Below are 16,916 nucleotides of genomic sequence, written 5' to 3'. Positions count from 1 at the left end.
AATTATTCATAAGAATTTTAATTAGTTATCATATTTCTTCGATGTGGGCCACCGCGAGAATTTACTGCGAGTTCATCGAATGCGTTATAATTTTTATTTTCCATTAAAACTTTCCAGAGTGAATTTAGCTACTAGAGCTAAACCTAACTTCACGGATATCTTTTTGTGCTTCCTCTAGTTTTTTCATAATCATGTTTTGATTCTTTGACACTTTAAAGTTGGGTTATGGTGTTTTCAAATGTTTGCATGTGTTTTTGTGAGAAGAAACGATAAGTGGTGAATTACCTAATGGAGGAAGTTAAAAAATTCAATTTCAAGTCATCTTCAACTCGTGTTGTAATGTCCACCCGAAAAAACAATTCTCGCGAGCCCTCTGCAAAAAAGCCCAGAACAGATGAAATGCTTGATTGGGACGACGACGATTTGGATGTGGATGTAATTGATGACTGCTTCAGAAAAGCAACACAGGTTTTTTCTTCCTCGTTTTTTCCCTATAATGTCATTTTTTAATTCACAGGAGGTTTGTAAGGAATCGGATGTTACCCTATTGTCTTCCTACAGTGTGTTTAAAGATGAGATTATCACCTCTACGCAGTGTGAACCTTCTACAAGTACTCATGATGGTCCTGAAGACAAATTCAAAGAGTTACAGGCGAAATGCGCTGAAAAAGAGGGCGAAGCCTCAATATTACGGTCAAATCTTAAAAACTTGAGAGTTTCTTATCAAGTGGATCAGGAGAGAAAGCAATTAGAGTGGAAGGATAAATTGTCTTTGAGTGAAAAAGAGAAGAAGACTATTAAAAGTGAACTGGAATTTAAGGTTTCTTTTCTTTCATTTTAGAACTTAGAACTAATTTCGCTTGTTTTAGAATATTGAAATTGTTAACTTAAAGCAACAAATAGCAGAACTAACTCGACTAATGAATAGTGAACAGAGTCTAATACACAGGACTCAACTCTCTGAGATGTAAGCTCAAAACTACTTACAATAAAAATAATTTATTTTAATTTATTTCAGAAAAACTACTGCAGTGTCTAGTCCTGAGAAACGACAAGACACTGTACCAACCGGAAATTGTAAAATTCACATCAATGTAGAGAAATGTAAGTTTTTAGAACCAGTAATTAGATGAGATTAACTTCTTTTTAGATTACCCACTAAAATCATTCAATCTTTCATTCCAACTCAAACCATTTCAAGAGAAAAATTTCTCAACCGCCCTAATTATAGAGTTTTTGGAAAAACAGACCATTTCTCAAGACTTGATGGCTATAAGTGCAATGTCGTCGGACGAACTAAATTCTAATGTGTCTAGTATTGACAAGGTAAATTTGTAATTTTATCATTGTCATGGTTAATCGTTTTATTTAGGCTCTGTGGTCGACTTACCAGCTTTTGGAGATGTTTAGTAACGAATTGAAAGAAATGAATGTTAAGTTTTCACCAAATACGGAAACCACAGTTCAGTATAGAGAAATAAGCAGGTGCGATTTCTACTGCAGTTTTTAGCACTAAATCATTTATTTTAGGCTTGTGGAAATCAGCTATTTTTGCAGCGAGGTTCTTGATTTTTTGCAAAAAGTAATCCCGTTTAGTAAACATTTAAAGAAGAGTCTTGCAAATGAAAAAATAATTCGGCTAACTGACATTGAGTGCAATAGAACTAAAAAAAATCAGACTTCTCATTTGGAACTGTTAATAAATATTTTAACCAGTATTAGAAGCATTGTAAGTATTATTATGACAAGTTGTACGATTTTTTTTTAATTCTTTAAGGGAAAAGAAAAGGAGTGCCACAAATTTTTATCCACTCTACTCAAATTGCTGTGTACAATCTACACTTTAGAAGAGCTAACGAATTTGGAGTGGGTACCTGCCACTTCGTTAAAATGTACTGAATTTCTGTTTTAAGGCAAAATACCATCAAAACTCTTTCAAAAGAAATCATAACTTTGAATCTCGACTTGGAACTTATTAATCAAGTGAATATCTTCTTAAATGTGGTTGCCCAAAGTTCAATTTTGATTTCCTTTCTGTGCTCAAAGGAAGAGAACGCGAAGAACAATCTCTCACGTAAAGTCGATTTGTCAGAAAAACTAAACCATTTTTTAGAACCTTGTAGATTTGCCCACTACGTTAACACCTTAAACAAGAGTCTAATGGCCGTAGAACGCGACGTATTTTTAAAAGTCAGTGAAAATATTGTTAATCTGACTTACAGCATCTTTCACTTCGACGACGTGCAAGAAGAAACCAAAGCGTAAAATCCAAGTGTCCAACTTCAAATTAAATACATTTTCTCTTGTAGATGCGACTGTTTTATGAAGTTATACAAATTAACCGTGGCGACAATTTACAAAGACTTGGAATCGAATGAAACTCTCCAAAAACGTATAAAAATGCTGAGTGTGTTGATTTTCAACGTGTACGACTTGACACAGAAATATGTGGTTGATTATGCTCAGTTTAAAGATTTCGGGTATACAGTCAGTCGTACTAATGAGGGGACTGTAAACTGTAGGTAATTAATGTTGTCTCGTGTTTGTCTAATTTCGTTTTTTAGTGAAAAATTTGGAAAAATTAAGTTCATCAGAGGACTTTCCTACGGTTCCCAAAGAAAAGTTTAGTGGTATTCTTTTATAAAATGACTTGTTGAGGGATTTAAAAAAACAGTTCCGTAGGTACGTAATACATTTTATTTCCTCGCACTACATGAATAAATGTCTATCAGTACTTGTGTAGCTCTATCAATAAAACTTTATATTATATAAAAGCTTGTTACCGCAAGATACATTCCAATGAAACACAATCCCAGTTACAGACAATTTTAGGACTTATCACTGTCAATAAATACCACATTAAAAGAGATGATACATTCTTGCTATATTCTTAATCGAAAGTCACTTATACTATGAAACCATGTCATTCCATGCGCCGTTATTACTACAATCGATATTCACTGAAGACACTGCAAAAAAGAGGAAATCTGAGCTAAATATCAAACTTTAAATATCGCGTGTTATTGTTATTACCTCTGTAATTTAAAAAGTCGGGATAATGGGAAAAAAGCCGGCAAAGTAAGGAGTAAGTTTTTTGTTACTATTTTTATTAATCTTAATGTCATATAAATTAAACTGTTGCACGTAAAAACACATTTTTATTCAACTAAAAATACGCTTATTGAATACGTATGATTAAAATTAAGACAATTCCATACCTGATGGTTTAGGCACCTTATCCTTTGGCCCCCACACTCTAACCGTACAATCATCAGAAACTGAAACCAGCATATGTGGGTAAACAGGATTCCAGGCTACACAATTGACTGTTCTGGTGTGACCCGTTAAAATGGCAATGGGTTGCTCGTTTCTTATATGCCAAATGTACACCTACCAATACTAATTAAACTCTGAATCGCCACCCTGTTATTATACCTGATTGTCTTCACTTCCACTAGCGATAAAGTCCTGATTCGCCCCTCCGAAAGTTGAGTGAATTGTAAAGTGACCCTGAGTAACTCCTTGATATCTTCTAACTAAGCACTTGTCATTCAAGTCCCATAAATGAACACCTTGTGTGGCAACATTCAGAAGAGCTAGTTTATCGTTTTTGTCGACAGTAAACGACATTATAGCGTGATCCTCTTGTAATCTACCCAAAAACGAAAAAATGACACAGTTGTGATGATAATTCAAATACAAACATTTGATGATCAGACAGTTCCTCGAAAACATAACCGCGAATACGGTGGTGTGTGTCTGAAGCGATAACTGTTTTACCGTCTTTTCTGCACCATAATCCGTTGACGCGGACGCCTTCCCAAGAGTCCATTACGTTGCCTTCCATATCACACTGGTAAAAGTGACCTCTAAGACCGCCCACCTGAGGAAGATGTGTGAAATTGATTCGCTGATAACGTGGTGACTTACCACAAATTTACTGCCATCCTTGTGCCAGGCGCAACAAGCGAGGGCATCTTCGGACGACTGCGAGACCTTTAAGAATTTCTCCGTTTCGATATTCCACAACCAAACTTCTGGGCTCTCTTCGGGGCCACAGGCGATTAAATGAACCGAGTCGGGGCTCCAGGAAATATAGGAAGCACCTACGGATTAACATTACAAATATTGAATCGTTTTTAGGGATGTTTACCGTAGTTGTGCCCTTCCAGAGTTTTCTTTAGAATAAGTCTACATGTTTCGGGATCGACGTCCCAGATAATCACATTAGTATCTTTTGAACCCGTTGCAAGTTTTGTACCGTCTGGAGAGAACTGACAAAACCATACTTCATCACAATGATCATTTAAAACCTGTAAGGATAAATTAAAATTTGGTTTTGAGTTTTTTGTGGTTTTCGCACCTGAACAGTGTGTATTGGGAAAGTATCTCTTGCACAGCAGTGATCTACCAGCAGCGAGGCGTTATCTAAGGCGATCAATTGCGCTGTATTATGATGACTACAACGCAAAGTCTGTAGTTCAAGAGCTTGATTGAGCAGCGTGTGTAAACGGCTAGGTGGCAGCATCACACTTGGAGGTAAATAACTCTGTAATTTATCCATCAAAATTGTGCGAGATTTTAACCCTTTGCCATCCCTGGAATCGTTACAATTACAACACGTCAATTTAAAACATGATAGTACCAATTTGTACGTTCGTGTAACTCTTGGGTGCTTGAACACATCATGTAACCTGATAATTGATGGACTCTTGAGGTGTTATGCTGTAAAGGCGTTAGTTCATTTCGCAACACATGAAGAGCATCCAAAACTCTGGAGTCTTCCAAGTATTCAAGGTATTTTTGTTCGAGCAACAGAAACTTCATCTCCTACAATTACTGTTAAGTATCCGCAGCGAATTGTTTGGGATTTTTACCATTAAATTGGTTGAAGATCCGATTAAAGCTTGTAGTTCTTGGAGATCATGGTCAGCTTTTGTCCAGTCTCCGTCCATTACGTGGTGACGGAATTTGGCTGCAGCGGGATGATCCAAACGGCATCCCGATTCCGCCATCAACGAGTCGGCAGTCCTTCTGCAAAGTCGAAGCAAAGGACATTAGCTTGAGGTCTCTGTCCGACAAGTCCTAAGTGGCTGTGCCTTATTGATTTTAATCGATCCTTGTCCCGGCTGCATTTATACGAGTTACTTTATCCCTTCCGATTCGGACTGTCTCGACTACCTTAGCAACGACTGGTAATTAAAAGTTTACGCTGACATCCTGTATATATTTATTATTAATTTGTATACTAGAAAGGGGAGTTCAATTCAATAATAACAGGTGCTTCATCTCTTTGCTGATAAAAGCGAAAAAGAGCTAATTTACGTGGATCTTTTCAAAATTTAATGACAATTTTTCCAATGCTCCCGTGGGAAGAATGTCGTTCAGTCAAGCGAGGATAAAAGGAATTTGATTTGAAGGCATAAAAATCCTGTGACGGGAATTTTGAAGAATGTTGGTGGTAAAAATAGAAATAATTTTATTGATACATACTTTGTAATCAATTAATAAGATAGCCAAGCAGCAAAATAATTAATGAGTGATAGGAATGTCCTTCGAAAGTCCGAATATGTGTAATAAAAATCAGATAAGAATCTAGAAAGATGTAAATAGCGTAATCAATCACTGAAACTAAGCAAATACCTATAGATGGCCACGGCAGAAGTCAAGTTCACGAAATTTTAAGAATGACTTGCACAATATCTGAGATGTTTTCTAATAATACGAAAAGATGAAAATTAGTCAGTCACAACGGTAGAAAACTAACAAAGGATTAATTTTGATGAGCAAATACGCATTCAGCTGGCGATGTAAACAAAGGCAAAAGTTATTATGACAGTGTCAAGTAATGCAAATGACAGATAAAATTTGACTTACGTTAGGCCCTCATTTTTGAGATACTGTCCAATAAGCCTGACGATATCCTGATTGGTCTGTGATAAGGGCAGAGTTGGTCCATTGGAGCTGTCTTCGTGTCCATTTTCAGCAGCCCCGTTGCCAGAAGAGGAGGTCCCGTTCTGCATGTATCCGTTGCTGGACGCTTGCATTGTATTGCTGTCAACCGCAGTATAAGTGTCTCTTCGGGTCTTTTTACGAGGCGGTTCTCCACCGTCGTCCCCGGATGAATCAGTATTTGAGGCCAGACTTATTTTTGCGCTTCTCCTTTCCACTTTCCACTATAGAGTCCGTTTTAAGCACGCTAATTATCATTAATTAAAATAGCCTCTTTGTTTGCGCCGTTCTACTTATTACGTCATAAACACAACAATCATTGCAAACATCGAGGTTTTATTTAATGGCACCTTCTATCATTTAGAGTTCACCATTTCCTTCACTCGGTTTTTAGGATGGAATCATACCAAAATGTCCTGGATGCTACGACACATTTGTTTTCTTTCACAATGAACGACACCACCCTACGTCAGACATCAGCTGAACTACAGCTGGACGTTTGACAGATGACAGCTGAATAGAAACGAGGCGAATTTCAGGGAGGATAAATAATAAATCCAACTTTCACTCATTTCCAAATTATTTGAATTTGGATCCGCCTAGATCTACACAATTAGATAACTTTATGAAAAAGCTACTTTTGTATCACCAATTTATTCAAAATAATACAATTTATGCACAAAAAGTTTAATTTTTTACAAGAAATTTAGTTGAGGCTAAAGCAGGCAAAAAATAATACAAGAACTTTGGTACAAGTGGCCTATTAGTAGTTTAGAACAAAGAATATTTTCAAAAACCCTTCCCAATTTTTTTTTTCCGTCATTGTACAACGGAATCTTATCTTATCTCTACTTAAAAATTAACTTGAGCCCTAACATATTTGTGTAGCTTATTGCTTTTTACTCCCATTATAAGATTAAATTTGGCCTGCATTTTCTTCATGTAAAACGTGTCTCGCGCTTTTCTAGCTGCCGCCTCTTTGCTGCTTCCTTCCCACCCCAATGACTTGTAACAATTTAGCACTTTATCTTTTTTCTTCACTGGTACTAGAGCAGAGTTTGGAAGACTTTGCTTGTAATATCTCATGAGGCTTCTATGCCCTATTGTGGCCCCTGAGGGTAAAACCAACTGATATTCTGAGGTATCCAGTTCAGAAACTGAGACTTCTTCATCAGGAGTGTGGGTTTCAGCATCAGGGTATGATGATGAGTAGTCATAAAACTCAGAGTATTCAAGGAGGGCTTCTCCTTCATGTAGCATTTTACAGTGACCTTTATCAGTCATGTGTTGTCTTGCTGCATCTGCTGAGTGGAATGTTCTGCCTGTTTCATTGCACCATAGACACATAAAACCTGGAATTTTACTTTAGTATTATTTAGTTTACAATAGCCATGTTTACCTTCTGCGATTTTTTCTGATAGATATTTCAACAATCCATATACATCAGTACAGTACTCAATATCAGGAATAAAGAATGAATGCTGTACAGTCATATGCTCCAAATTCTTTATAAAATTCTTACTATGATGAAGACAAAACATACAGTCATTTGCATCAATCAAATTCTCGTTATATTCCTCCCATTCATCAGAATCAACTTCTTCCACATCAGACTCAACTTTTTCAGCGATGTCATCATGTTCTTGGTAGTTTTTCTCATTATCTTTATGCTTTTTTGAGTTCAAGTGATTCCCATAAGCATTTTGGTTCCCAAATGATTTTCTACAGATGTTACAATAGACGCCCTTATCTTGGTTCAGCTGTTCTTGGGTGTTTCTTTGATTTAGCACCTTCAATTGGAAATCTTCCGCTGATATGGGGGGCAATTCAGACACTTTACGTTTGAGATTGTATCTATGCCAGTCCGTTTTATAGTGGTTTCGTTGCAGTTCTGCGGTTTTAAAAGCGACACAACATGTGATACATGTAAAGGAGTTTTGGAGAGTGAAGGCCTGAGCTTGATCCATCTAGAATATAAGAGTTAAAACTAGAAGTAAGATAAGAAGCTGAGTTAAATACCGTTGAATGTAGTTAAAGCACGACAAAATATAGGTTAGGTTTGCTGTCAAAAATGATAAAAGTTTGATTTGGTTTGACTATAGAGCGCGAACTATGAATTGCTGCTAAGGTCACTTGATCAAATTGTCTGTTTTGTAAGGTACCGCTGTTAGTGACAAAAAGAAAGACAACGATATCTTCTGTCTATCTCTACATGCGCACTAAATTTAAATGTTGTTTGTGTGGACACATTGCTTTATGAACTGTCAATTCTTGTCAAATATCGTTTGTAATAAAATGGTTTGAATGTGCGATTTCTCAACACGAATCGTTATGGTGTTTTTGTTTCCTCCACCGTAAGTAAATACTATTTGACGTTTTATGTACGACGACTTTCCACAAATTTCAGAAAACTCCAAATAGAAGGTAGATGGAAGCCCTATCGAAGCCGACAATCATTGTGACATTGGTTAAGCAGTACGTATTTGGGGAATACTAAAGTTGGTTTTTGTATATGAACCCTTGAGTACTTCTTATAAGGTTATGGAATTTTGTACCTGTTAGTTTACGAATTCCGTGAACTAAATTTAAATAATGTTCCCCCAATTTGTCTTCAATCGCTTTTGTGTTTCAATAGCCCCAATACCAACATGAACTTCTTGCATTCAGGCGAATAACTCGTTCATCTTATTGTTAATATGAGTTGAAAATCAAATCTATGGGCAAGAAAATGAAGGAAGACCACTCACATGTGGTACATCACAAAACCTGCGTTATGGACAGAAATATTATTTCAAATGCCTAAAACACAAGCAATGATATTGTAAAGTGTAAGTATATCGGCCTCAACGGTAAACGTTCTCAAAATGTGTTGTAGGATCAACTGACTGCTATCCTTAATGTAACAGCGGGGCCTCATAAACTAGCAGGTGGACAAGACACATCACTTGAACAGTGCAGATACACAGTCTCATGAGGAAGACACACCATCGCTTTCAACATCAGCGGCAGAAGATGGTTGGTTTGAAGCCGCTGCTACTTCTCATAATGAATGTGAAAACTGAAAATGCAATGGGACATGAAATATACATAAGATATGCAAAACTGGTTCTATAGTTTAATGTGGCGTACGAAGGTCCTTAAACGCATTCAAATGGTCTCCTGTAGTGTTAAAAATAGATGTAATTTTGTATTTCAGGGTGATTTAAGTAAATAATTTTAACATAACCTTAATATTTGTTCTTGATATTCATTCATTTTGTTGCAGTTGTTTTGCATAAACTCATTCAAGATCTTAAACATGTCTACTTCTTCAAACTTGTAAATTCTTTCTTCTTAATAGCCCCTTTAAAATATCTCATGTACTTCATTTTCTGCTCATGTACTTGCTACTTCCATTTGTGCAATGCTTTCTCTCAGTTACTTTAACATCTCATCATTGTTACTACATCGTCGGGAGAAGCTACAATATAATAAGTGCTAATAGCATATTCTAATTAGGGCGTTACTACATACAAGTCGAATCGTTGGAGATTAGAAAAGACAGTGCTTGAAGTCCGAGACCGTTTCTGAGTGTTGCACCTCCTTAACGTGCTAAAATGGAATTGGTTCTAATGTCGGTTCGCTCACCTCTTACGTATTCACATAGTCTGTTATAATGTTGGAACCAATTTTCTTTTTGTACCCACGGTTTATTTAAGTGTATTTTAAACAAATAAATTTAAGATAACCTTAAATTTTGTCAATGACAAATTTTACGTCAACAATTTTATGACAATTCCCTAGAATCTTGCGTCTCGTTCTAACCCATTGATTTATGGACTATGTTTGTCTCTCTTGAATTGCGCACTGAAAACTAACAGCGGTACCTTATAAAACAGACAATTTGATCTAGTGACCTTAATTGCTGCGATCTGCAATCGACAGTTTAGAACAAACTTTGCTTTTTCATCCGTAGATTAGAAATACATAATACAAAATTGGTGAAAATTTAATTTTTTCGAAAAAAATATGTTTCGTAGAATTCAAAACAAATTATTTACATGTTTAAATTAGAATTAGAGGCGATTAAAATTTCGAAATAGTCAATTTTGAGTTCCGAAATGTTTAACGCTCCATATCTTCGAAACTACGCGAGAAAGATGCTAATTGACCCACTTATCTGAGATTTGGTCAATTGATAGACCTAGAGGTGCGATTAAACTCCTCAAAAAAGCTGCCCGAAAATCACCTCTAAAAGACCTTCTAACAACCTATTTCGGTCAATACCTAGTTTATTTCTTAAGCAAACTCATGTTATTGGGACTTATTTAGTGCAAAATTTCACGCAGAAACCTTAACTGGGCTAATTTTTCCTGTACGTGAAGAAATAACTGAGTTATGGGCAATTAAAAGATCGGAAATATACCTCGTAAACTTCGACAGGTTGAGAGATGCAGTTAGCTTCCATTTTATTTGCTAAGAATTTGCTCTACATTTTCGACAATAAAGAATTATATTATAATATAATAATTATTATATATATACACCGTGGTCCACGAGTGATAATGAGCCTGACCAAACTCAAATTGCAACCCAACATACATTTTCATAGCATTCGTTGCCAAATTTAAATTTACAACAAGACAGCTGTCAGAGTTTCGACAAATTCTTTCACTCAAGACAGTTTCTAATCGCATGTGGAATGGCATCTCCTCCGACGAAACCTTAAGTAAGTAAAAGCAATGCTAAAACTTAGCAGTCTTCATAAATTAAAAGCATAATAGCGTGAGTAGATTGTTCTGAAAAATTTGTCAACTTTGAGGTTCATTTCAAATATCTACGACAGCTATGAAAATGTATGTTGGGTTGCAGTTTGAGTTTGGTCAGGCTCATTATCACTTGTGGACCACGGTGTATAATAATTATTCTCTGGGCCATATCTCTGTAACTACGACAGATAGAAAGATGCGTTTTGGGTCATCGTTTTTATGGCATCTAATGATTGCTACTCATTTCACCTTAAAATTTCAAGCATTAATAATTTTGTTAAAAAAAGATTTATTGAAAGCATTTCAACTGCAAATTTAGTTAATTTAGTAATAAAATTTGCAAATATATTTAGCGTAAAATATCAAAAAAGAAATGAAAGGGTGGTATTGAGCATTTCTTTAACATATTTATAGTCGACTCCGCTTAATTGTGACTGTTATTTTATTGGGACATTGTACAAAGACGGAATCAAATATAAAAAATATCTCCTCTTTATTGAGACAAAACATAGAATAATAGGAACAAAGTGTTTTGAAACCCGGAACTTTCGGAAGGATAAAATTGAACAGCATTTGCCAGAAGCACCTTTTCACATAGAGATGTTAAGATATTTTTTTTGCGAAAAGGGAGTGAAGGAAGTCCTTTAGACGTCCTTGTCGTTTGCGCCAATTTTGTTAATGCTCAGTCATTGGAGCATATAAGGCAAATTACACATTTAATTCTTACTTCATAAAAAAGTGACTTAAAAATTTTGTTTTGTAATAAATTGGCATTTTGTTTGTAAATTGGCACAAATTATTGTATATCTCACTTTTTATTGCACAGTTTTGATCTTAACCAATATATTAGTCAAGGTGAATTTAGAAAAAACACATTTTTCTTTGATTTTTTCTGATTTCCGGTTTAGGAATCCCCGAATTATTGGGTTAAAATAAATTTTCCTCCGCTGCATATGCGAGTATGCAACTAATAATACACTAGACACTGGCCGTTTGCCGTATGTCTTAACTTACGAGAGGCATTTTATTAAAATTTGAATTTTCACGAAAAGCAATTTAAGATGATGAGAAACAAATTAAAGAAATTGATTCAAGGATCCTAAATTATGTTGTGAGCAGACTTTCGCGTTGATATGACGACTTTCATTTTTTACGATAAAAAAAGTAACTTTTATAATCAATTGGGACCCTAGAAACATGAACTTTAAATCGGTTATCCTATTGGACCTTTCGCAATTTTTTTATCGATTTTAATTTTTTCTTCAATTTGTTGATAATCAGCTTTTCGATCTCTGGGTTTTTGTACCAATTGTTTTATCTATTTTAGCCAGAAGAACAATAAACATCTCAACATATTGTTTCTCTCATCGTTGTTTATCGTTTTCAACTAATCTTGTCGTATCAACAAATAAAATTATGAAACTATGTATAATAATAATTATTAGTGTGTCCTAATTTTAGGAATTTCTACTGATTTTTTTTGTCCCTTTAGCAAGGATTCTGAAGCCACTAGACTATTGTTTTTGTGGGTTTCATTATTATATAATCCAATAACTGCACACGAAAACTACAATTAGAGTCCAAGTGGCAATTAAAAATTATACTTCATTACGGACGACACCATCTCTCTCTTGATATTTCTTTGCTATATTTATCTTTATTTTAATTTCGCCTCACATACCAGCGCTAAATTCAGTAATTACCACGAAAACGTAGATCTCGTGGATCTTTTAAGAAGCGCACAAACTTCTGGAGTGGGCAGACAAATATTAGGAATAATTGGTCTAGTCATAAACCTCCAATTTAGATTTTCCGCCTATGCAAACTCGGTAAAGAGAAGAAACAACTTTAGTAATGGCAACGTCATGTTAAAACGACCTTGGCTGAGCAAAAATGTCCCACAAAAATTAAATTTAAACTAAATCATACCATTTTATATCTCTTTTAATTAATCCAATAATGAAAACAGGCCATTTGGGGCCGTTTTAATAGCAATAGTCTGTGCCCAGTTTATTAAAACCAGTGATAAACAAGCAAACTACCATTATCATAATAGCCCTATCAAAACACTTCTCTTAACCATAATAATATTCTTTTGTCGTGTGGTTTAAGATTAAAGTAAGAAATTTATTACGCACACATATTTATAGTGAGCATTTGAAGTAGCAAATTTAATTGACTCAGTTCCATCCGTGAAGGGTCCCTCAAGTGTAATACGGGTCAAATTTAATCTAATCTTCCAGTTACTCCAGCTATTACATTTGATTTGACACACGTTTCGTACATTTGGCACACATTGTAACTGTCTGTTGAAAATGTATAGCAAAGTGGACACTTATTTATTTTTAGTGTTACTGTTTGTGTTCGAAGTGAAATGTTATTATTATGAAGAACAAAAACCGATTTTTGCAACAGCGTCAGTGGGCGATTATGTTATTTTCAATTGCAATGTAGACTTTCCGCAGAATATTCCCATACCACATATGGTCAACTGGAGAAAAGACGTAAGTTTATAAAACTGCTCTTTCATTTCCACTGTGGTTATTTGGTAGGGTAAAACCATATTTTCGTCGTATGATGGAATAATGACCTCAGTAGAACCCTTTTTGGGTCGAATCGACCTCATCAACACCCCCACAGTCAACGGACGACGCTATGGTAAAGCTTCCGTGAATTTAACATCGATAAGAGACTCGGATGGCGGTTGGTACGAATGTCAGGTTTTATTCCCCAACAGAACTCCAAGTACTCGCAATAATGGAACGTGGTTTCACCTCACAGTCAATGGTAAAGTTGTCTTTTCACCACACAATGCTGATTGAATGTTACAGGTGGAAATCTATTAGCTATTCCTCCAATTAATCAAACCACTCTAGAAGGAGAAGAAGCCAAATTCGTATGTCTAACTAAAGATCCAGAATTAAAGGTCGCGTGGTTTAAAGACCAAATTCCTCTGAAAGAGTACGTGGATTTAATGAAACGTTCTTACGTTACCAAGGAGAACACGCTGGTCATTACGCCTACAGACATGGGGGACTTTGGGGAATACGAATGCGAAGTGGTGAACACCGATGGAGAAAAACAGGCTGCGAAGGCTTTTCTCAATGTTCAATGTACGAGATTCTAATTATTTTTCTGACTCTATCAGCCAATTTCAGACAAAGCTAAAGTGATATTTTCTCCCCCCGAGATTCATCTTCCGTACGGCCGCCCTGCTCTGATTGACTGCCACTTCCGCGCCAATCCGCCCTTGACTAATCTCCGATGGGAGAAAGACGGTTTTTTGTTTGACCCGTACAACATTCAAGGAGTGTTTTACAGAAGAAACGGTAGTCTTTATTTTACTAAAGTCGATGAAAGTCACAGCGGGCGCTACACGTGTACTCCTTTTAACGAACTAGGGACTCAAGGACCTTCCACTCCGATTCTTGTAACAGTCCAGCGTCCTCCGGTGTTTTCTGTAACTCCTCACAATTTGTACTTGCGGAAGCTTGGAGAGACGATCGAAATGCCGTGTGATGCTCGTGATGGAGAAAATGGACACAAGCCTATACTAGTGTGGTACAAAGTAACGAGGAAATTCTAGTTTGAAGAACCCTGCGAAATTGTTTTGGTTACAGAAAGACGGCACTTCACTCCCTGTTGGGCGTTATTCGATAAGAGATGGGAATCTTACGATTATTAACATTCAGCAGGAAGACAGAGGGGTGTATCAATGTTCCGCGACAAACAAAGCAGCGACGATTACAGTAGAAACGGAATTATTGGTAGAAAACATCCCCTCTAGTGCCCCCTCGAACGTAACAGCAGTGTCGTCCAGTTCTTCGGTACATTTGACGTGGGTACCCGGAAGACCGCGCTCAAACGTCGAATACAGTGTTTGGTACAAAGGCGTTGGTACTTCTGAGTGGAAGACGCATCCGGTGGTGTCGTCACGAGCTTTGGAAGCCACCATCACCGGACTCAGTGCTGGTAGGTTTGCAGCGACACTTTTTTCATTCTTGTCGTTCCATTTTAGGCAGAGAGTACGAGTTTATGGTACTGTGTAAAGACGACAATGGAGATGGTCTCTTTAGTAAGTCAATACGAATATGGACTAAAGGAATAAACGGGGAAACTGATAGATTTCGCGGAAATTCATTCCCCCCAGTCGGGTACCCGCGAAACATTTCTGTTTTTCCGACTGAACACGGTTTTATTGTAACGTGGGAACCCCCTGAGTACGGCACTGAAAATTTAAAAATGTATGTGGTGAGGTGGTTTCAGCAACCAGAGGATCATCTCTTTGGAACGGCGGAAACACGGAATACCTCGTATTTATGTAAGAGTACTTGTAAATCTGACTATTATTTTACAGGAGTTTTTTTTAGTAACGAGTCTTAATGAAGGAAATGAATATCATATACAGATTATAGCAGTTTCTAAAGATGACCAACAAGCAGTCAGCGAAAAATTTACGTTGCTCATTCCCACATATAAAAAAATTCGAGCTGTGTCGACTGGTATCGTAACAGGACTTGCGTTTTTAGTGGTGGCATTTGTGGCTGTTTATTATACTCGAAAAAGGTGGTGTGGTTCGTACATAGAACAACTCAAAGGAAACAAATAAATTTATCCAATTGTATGTTACAAGTATTAATAAAATTACGTGCTGTGCGGTCCTGAAATCTGCAGTTTTTGCAGTTGATTCTACGACTGCACAGTGCTGCTCTATTTTTTACGATTGATGTTGTTATTAAAATACTGCCATTAATCTAGGAATGCAGTGTTTAGGAAATTAACTTTTTAATGCTTTAAACCGACTGTATTTATTTTTTTAGTTTTAGTAGCTGATTGTGTCTATTGTGTTGTGCTTGGGACGTTTTTCTTCATAAAACTTGGATGGAATGAAGATGCTTTTAAACAAAGCACTGGTAGAATTCTTGTTGTCTAAATAAACAGTTACAACTGAGTTTGATTCTTTTTCGGTTTCTGATAAAAAAATCGTTCGTCGATTTAAGATCATAATTACATAATTAGACTTTTATTAGCAAACTCAATTTATGTTGCGCTTTTCTTTTGTTCCTCTTCCAGTGTTGGTCCAATTTGATTCTTTAGCCGTTGTTTAAGGATTCCTTCGTACACCTTTCGAGGAATGCTTAGTAATGAGATTTTTCTGTAATTTTTGCATACTTTTGAGTCATTTTACATATACCGGATGACTCACCTAAAACTTTCAAGTATCTTTGTTATTTGTAAACGGATTTTAATAAAATTTAAAACGAAGATTATTGAAACCGCGAGGCTTAAAACGACGTTAATTAAACTACTTCGCCTTTAAAAATGCAATTTTAGCCACCTTTTTATTAATGCCTAAATTTATTCAAAATGTTTACTGTCACGTTTAGTACAAAAAATAAAATTCATTTACCAAAAATTGGCTGAATCCTCGTTTTCGTTTAAGAAAATTTGTCGATCTTGCCATTAAAAATAATTATTTTCTTGAAACGATTTACCTAGGTTTACCTAGGTAACGAATAAATGAAAGCGTTAATTTTGTGCACCCTTGTTAAATTTCTACACATGTCAACGGATTGCCATAATTTCCAAAAGATCGAAATAACAAACCATAATAGAGCTGAAATGTACCTCTGTAGGTTGAAATTAATCATAATCAGACAATAACTTCAAACCAGAAACGTCAAAAACGATAAATTGAAGCAGATGTCAGGGATGTCCAAAATTGTCTTCTTGATTCATAACCAGACAGCCTTTGGAAATGTTGGCTTAGTTTTAGCTCGTTTTCTTGGAAACTGGACAAGCTAGACGGTTAGCTTTATAAGATAAGATTATTTTTTAAATGATTTAAATGTAAATTAAGACGAATAAAATTTACCTTTTTAAGAAAAAGGTGTCGTTTGTCAATCTTTACCTCTTCAGTTATCCTGGTTTTGAATTTTATTAAAGTAACAAAGATATTGTCAAAAGTCCTTGGTGGGCCACCCTGTAGGTGCTATTATTATAATCGTTTGCCAATCGATTTAAGTTCATACACAAATTGTCTAACTAATGCCTAACTAATGAATTATTATGACCCAAGCATAAAATTGTGCACTTTCTAAAATAATGGTTGCTGTCGACCAAAGGTCCAATTGTGGCCAAGAATCCGCCCATTACTGATAACAGTGATAATTCAATACTGATTGGTACCTTGCTCCCACTTATTTACTAATTCAT

The 16,916-nt window shown here is 36.0% G+C and overlaps 4 protein-coding genes and 1 long non-coding RNA gene across 6 annotated transcripts; 3 read left to right on the top strand and 2 right to left on the bottom strand.

The window, feature by feature from the left end:
• The first annotated feature begins 50 nt into the window (after positions 1–50).
• Positions 51–2,734, top strand: mus304 (mutagen-sensitive 304). Its single transcript, XM_088043329.1, has 12 exons — positions 51–468; positions 518–820; positions 870–967; positions 1,019–1,104; positions 1,151–1,326; positions 1,373–1,485; positions 1,531–1,729; positions 1,778–1,866; positions 1,914–2,074; positions 2,114–2,261; positions 2,310–2,518; positions 2,565–2,734. Exons 1-12 carry the CDS (start codon positions 289–291, stop codon positions 2,642–2,644), a joined length of 1,842 nt encoding a protein of 613 aa, XP_087899455.1. The 5' UTR covers positions 51–288; the 3' UTR covers positions 2,645–2,734.
• LOC148169608 (WD repeat-containing protein 26) lies at positions 2,680–6,459 on the bottom strand. Its single transcript, XM_088043330.1, has 10 exons — positions 5,878–6,459; positions 4,878–5,034; positions 4,646–4,830; positions 4,364–4,598; positions 4,154–4,313; positions 3,931–4,106; positions 3,705–3,883; positions 3,436–3,652; positions 3,219–3,390; positions 2,680–2,969 (listed from the first exon to the last, which is right to left on the bottom strand). Exons 1-10 carry the CDS (start codon positions 6,045–6,047, stop codon positions 2,911–2,913), a joined length of 1,710 nt encoding a protein of 569 aa, XP_087899456.1. The 5' UTR covers positions 6,048–6,459; the 3' UTR covers positions 2,680–2,910.
• A 131-nt stretch (positions 6,460–6,590) lies between these two features.
• On the bottom strand, positions 6,591–8,598 carry LOC148169607 (cytoplasmic 60S subunit biogenesis factor ZNF622). Of its 2 annotated transcripts, none has more exons than XM_088043332.1 (3): positions 8,508–8,598; positions 7,352–7,919; positions 6,591–7,304 (listed from the first exon to the last, which is right to left on the bottom strand). In XM_088043332.1, the coding sequence occupies exons 2-3, from the start codon at positions 7,917–7,919 to the stop codon at positions 6,805–6,807; spliced, it is 1,068 nt and encodes a 355-aa protein (XP_087899458.1). In that variant the 5' UTR covers positions 8,508–8,598; the 3' UTR covers positions 6,591–6,804. The 2 variants fall into 2 exon arrangements, with proteins under 2 accessions (XP_087899458.1, XP_087899459.1); XM_088043333.1 differs by lacking the exon at positions 8,508–8,598 and adding an exon at positions 7,972–8,431.
• A 98-nt stretch (positions 8,599–8,696) lies between these two features.
• LOC148169606 (uncharacterized) lies at positions 8,697–9,183 on the top strand. Its single transcript, XR_015770565.1, has 2 exons — positions 8,697–8,780; positions 8,828–9,183. It is a non-coding gene; the product is annotated as an uncharacterized LOC148169606 (long non-coding RNA).
• Positions 9,184–12,726: 3,543 nt separating this feature from the next.
• On the top strand, positions 12,727–15,420 carry bdl (borderless). Its single transcript, XM_088043003.1, has 7 exons — positions 12,727–13,204; positions 13,253–13,487; positions 13,532–13,813; positions 13,859–14,268; positions 14,321–14,672; positions 14,719–15,021; positions 15,071–15,420. The coding sequence occupies exons 1-7, from the start codon at positions 13,016–13,018 to the stop codon at positions 15,307–15,309; spliced, it is 2,010 nt and encodes a 669-aa protein (XP_087899129.1). The 5' UTR covers positions 12,727–13,015; the 3' UTR covers positions 15,310–15,420.
• Positions 15,421–16,916: the final 1,496 nt, after the last annotated feature.

The sequence above is a fragment of the Gnatocerus cornutus genome, chromosome 8, assembly GCF_029298725.1.
Source record: "Gnatocerus cornutus isolate USDA-ARS CGAHR chromosome 8, icGnaCorn1.1, whole genome shotgun sequence".
In the NCBI taxonomy this organism is placed as follows: Eukaryota; Metazoa; Arthropoda; class Insecta; order Coleoptera; family Tenebrionidae; genus Gnatocerus; species Gnatocerus cornutus.
The sequence above is the reverse complement of the archived record's forward strand: the minus strand, read 5'-3'. Positions and strand labels throughout refer to the sequence as shown.

What these genes read in the sequence shown, in the direction of transcription:
- mus304 (XM_088043329.1), top strand. Translation starts at nt 289, where the DNA reads ATGGAGGAAGTTAAAAAATTCAATTTCAAGTCATCTTCAACTCGTGTT. An exon ending in CAGTATAGAGAAATAAGCAG is followed by an intron (nt 1,486 to 1,530) that starts GTGCGATTTCTA and finishes CATTTATTTTAG; the next exon opens with GCTTGTGGAAATCAGCTATT. An exon ending in GAAGAGCTAACGAATTTGGA is followed by an intron (nt 1,867 to 1,913) that starts GTGGGTACCTGC and finishes TTCTGTTTTAAG; the next exon opens with GCAAAATACCATCAAAACTC.
- LOC148169608 (XM_088043330.1), bottom strand. Translation starts at nt 6,047, where the DNA reads ATGCAAGCGTCCAGCAACGGATACATGCAGAACGGGACCTCCTCTTCT. An exon ending in GATCTTCAACCAATTTAATG is followed by an intron (nt 4,831 to 4,877) that starts GTAAAAATCCCA and finishes CAGTAATTGTAG; the next exon opens with GAGATGAAGTTTCTGTTGCT. An exon ending in GAACTGTCTGATCATCAAAT is followed by an intron (nt 3,653 to 3,704) that starts GTTTGTATTTGA and finishes GTTTTTGGGTAG; the next exon opens with ATTACAAGAGGATCACGCTA.
- LOC148169607 (XM_088043332.1), bottom strand. Translation starts at nt 7,919, where the DNA reads ATGGATCAAGCTCAGGCCTTCACTCTCCAAAACTCCTTTACATGTATC. An exon ending in ATCAGAAAAAATCGCAGAAG is followed by an intron (nt 7,305 to 7,351) that starts GTAAACATGGCT and finishes GTAAAATTCCAG; the next exon opens with GTTTTATGTGTCTATGGTGC.
- bdl (XM_088043003.1), top strand. Translation starts at nt 13,016, where the DNA reads ATGTATAGCAAAGTGGACACTTATTTATTTTTAGTGTTACTGTTTGTG. An exon ending in CTATACTAGTGTGGTACAAA is followed by an intron (nt 14,269 to 14,320) that starts GTAACGAGGAAA and finishes TTTTGGTTACAG; the next exon opens with AAAGACGGCACTTCACTCCC. An exon ending in ACGGAATACCTCGTATTTAT is followed by an intron (nt 15,022 to 15,070) that starts GTAAGAGTACTT and finishes AGTTTTTTTTAG; the next exon opens with TAACGAGTCTTAATGAAGGA.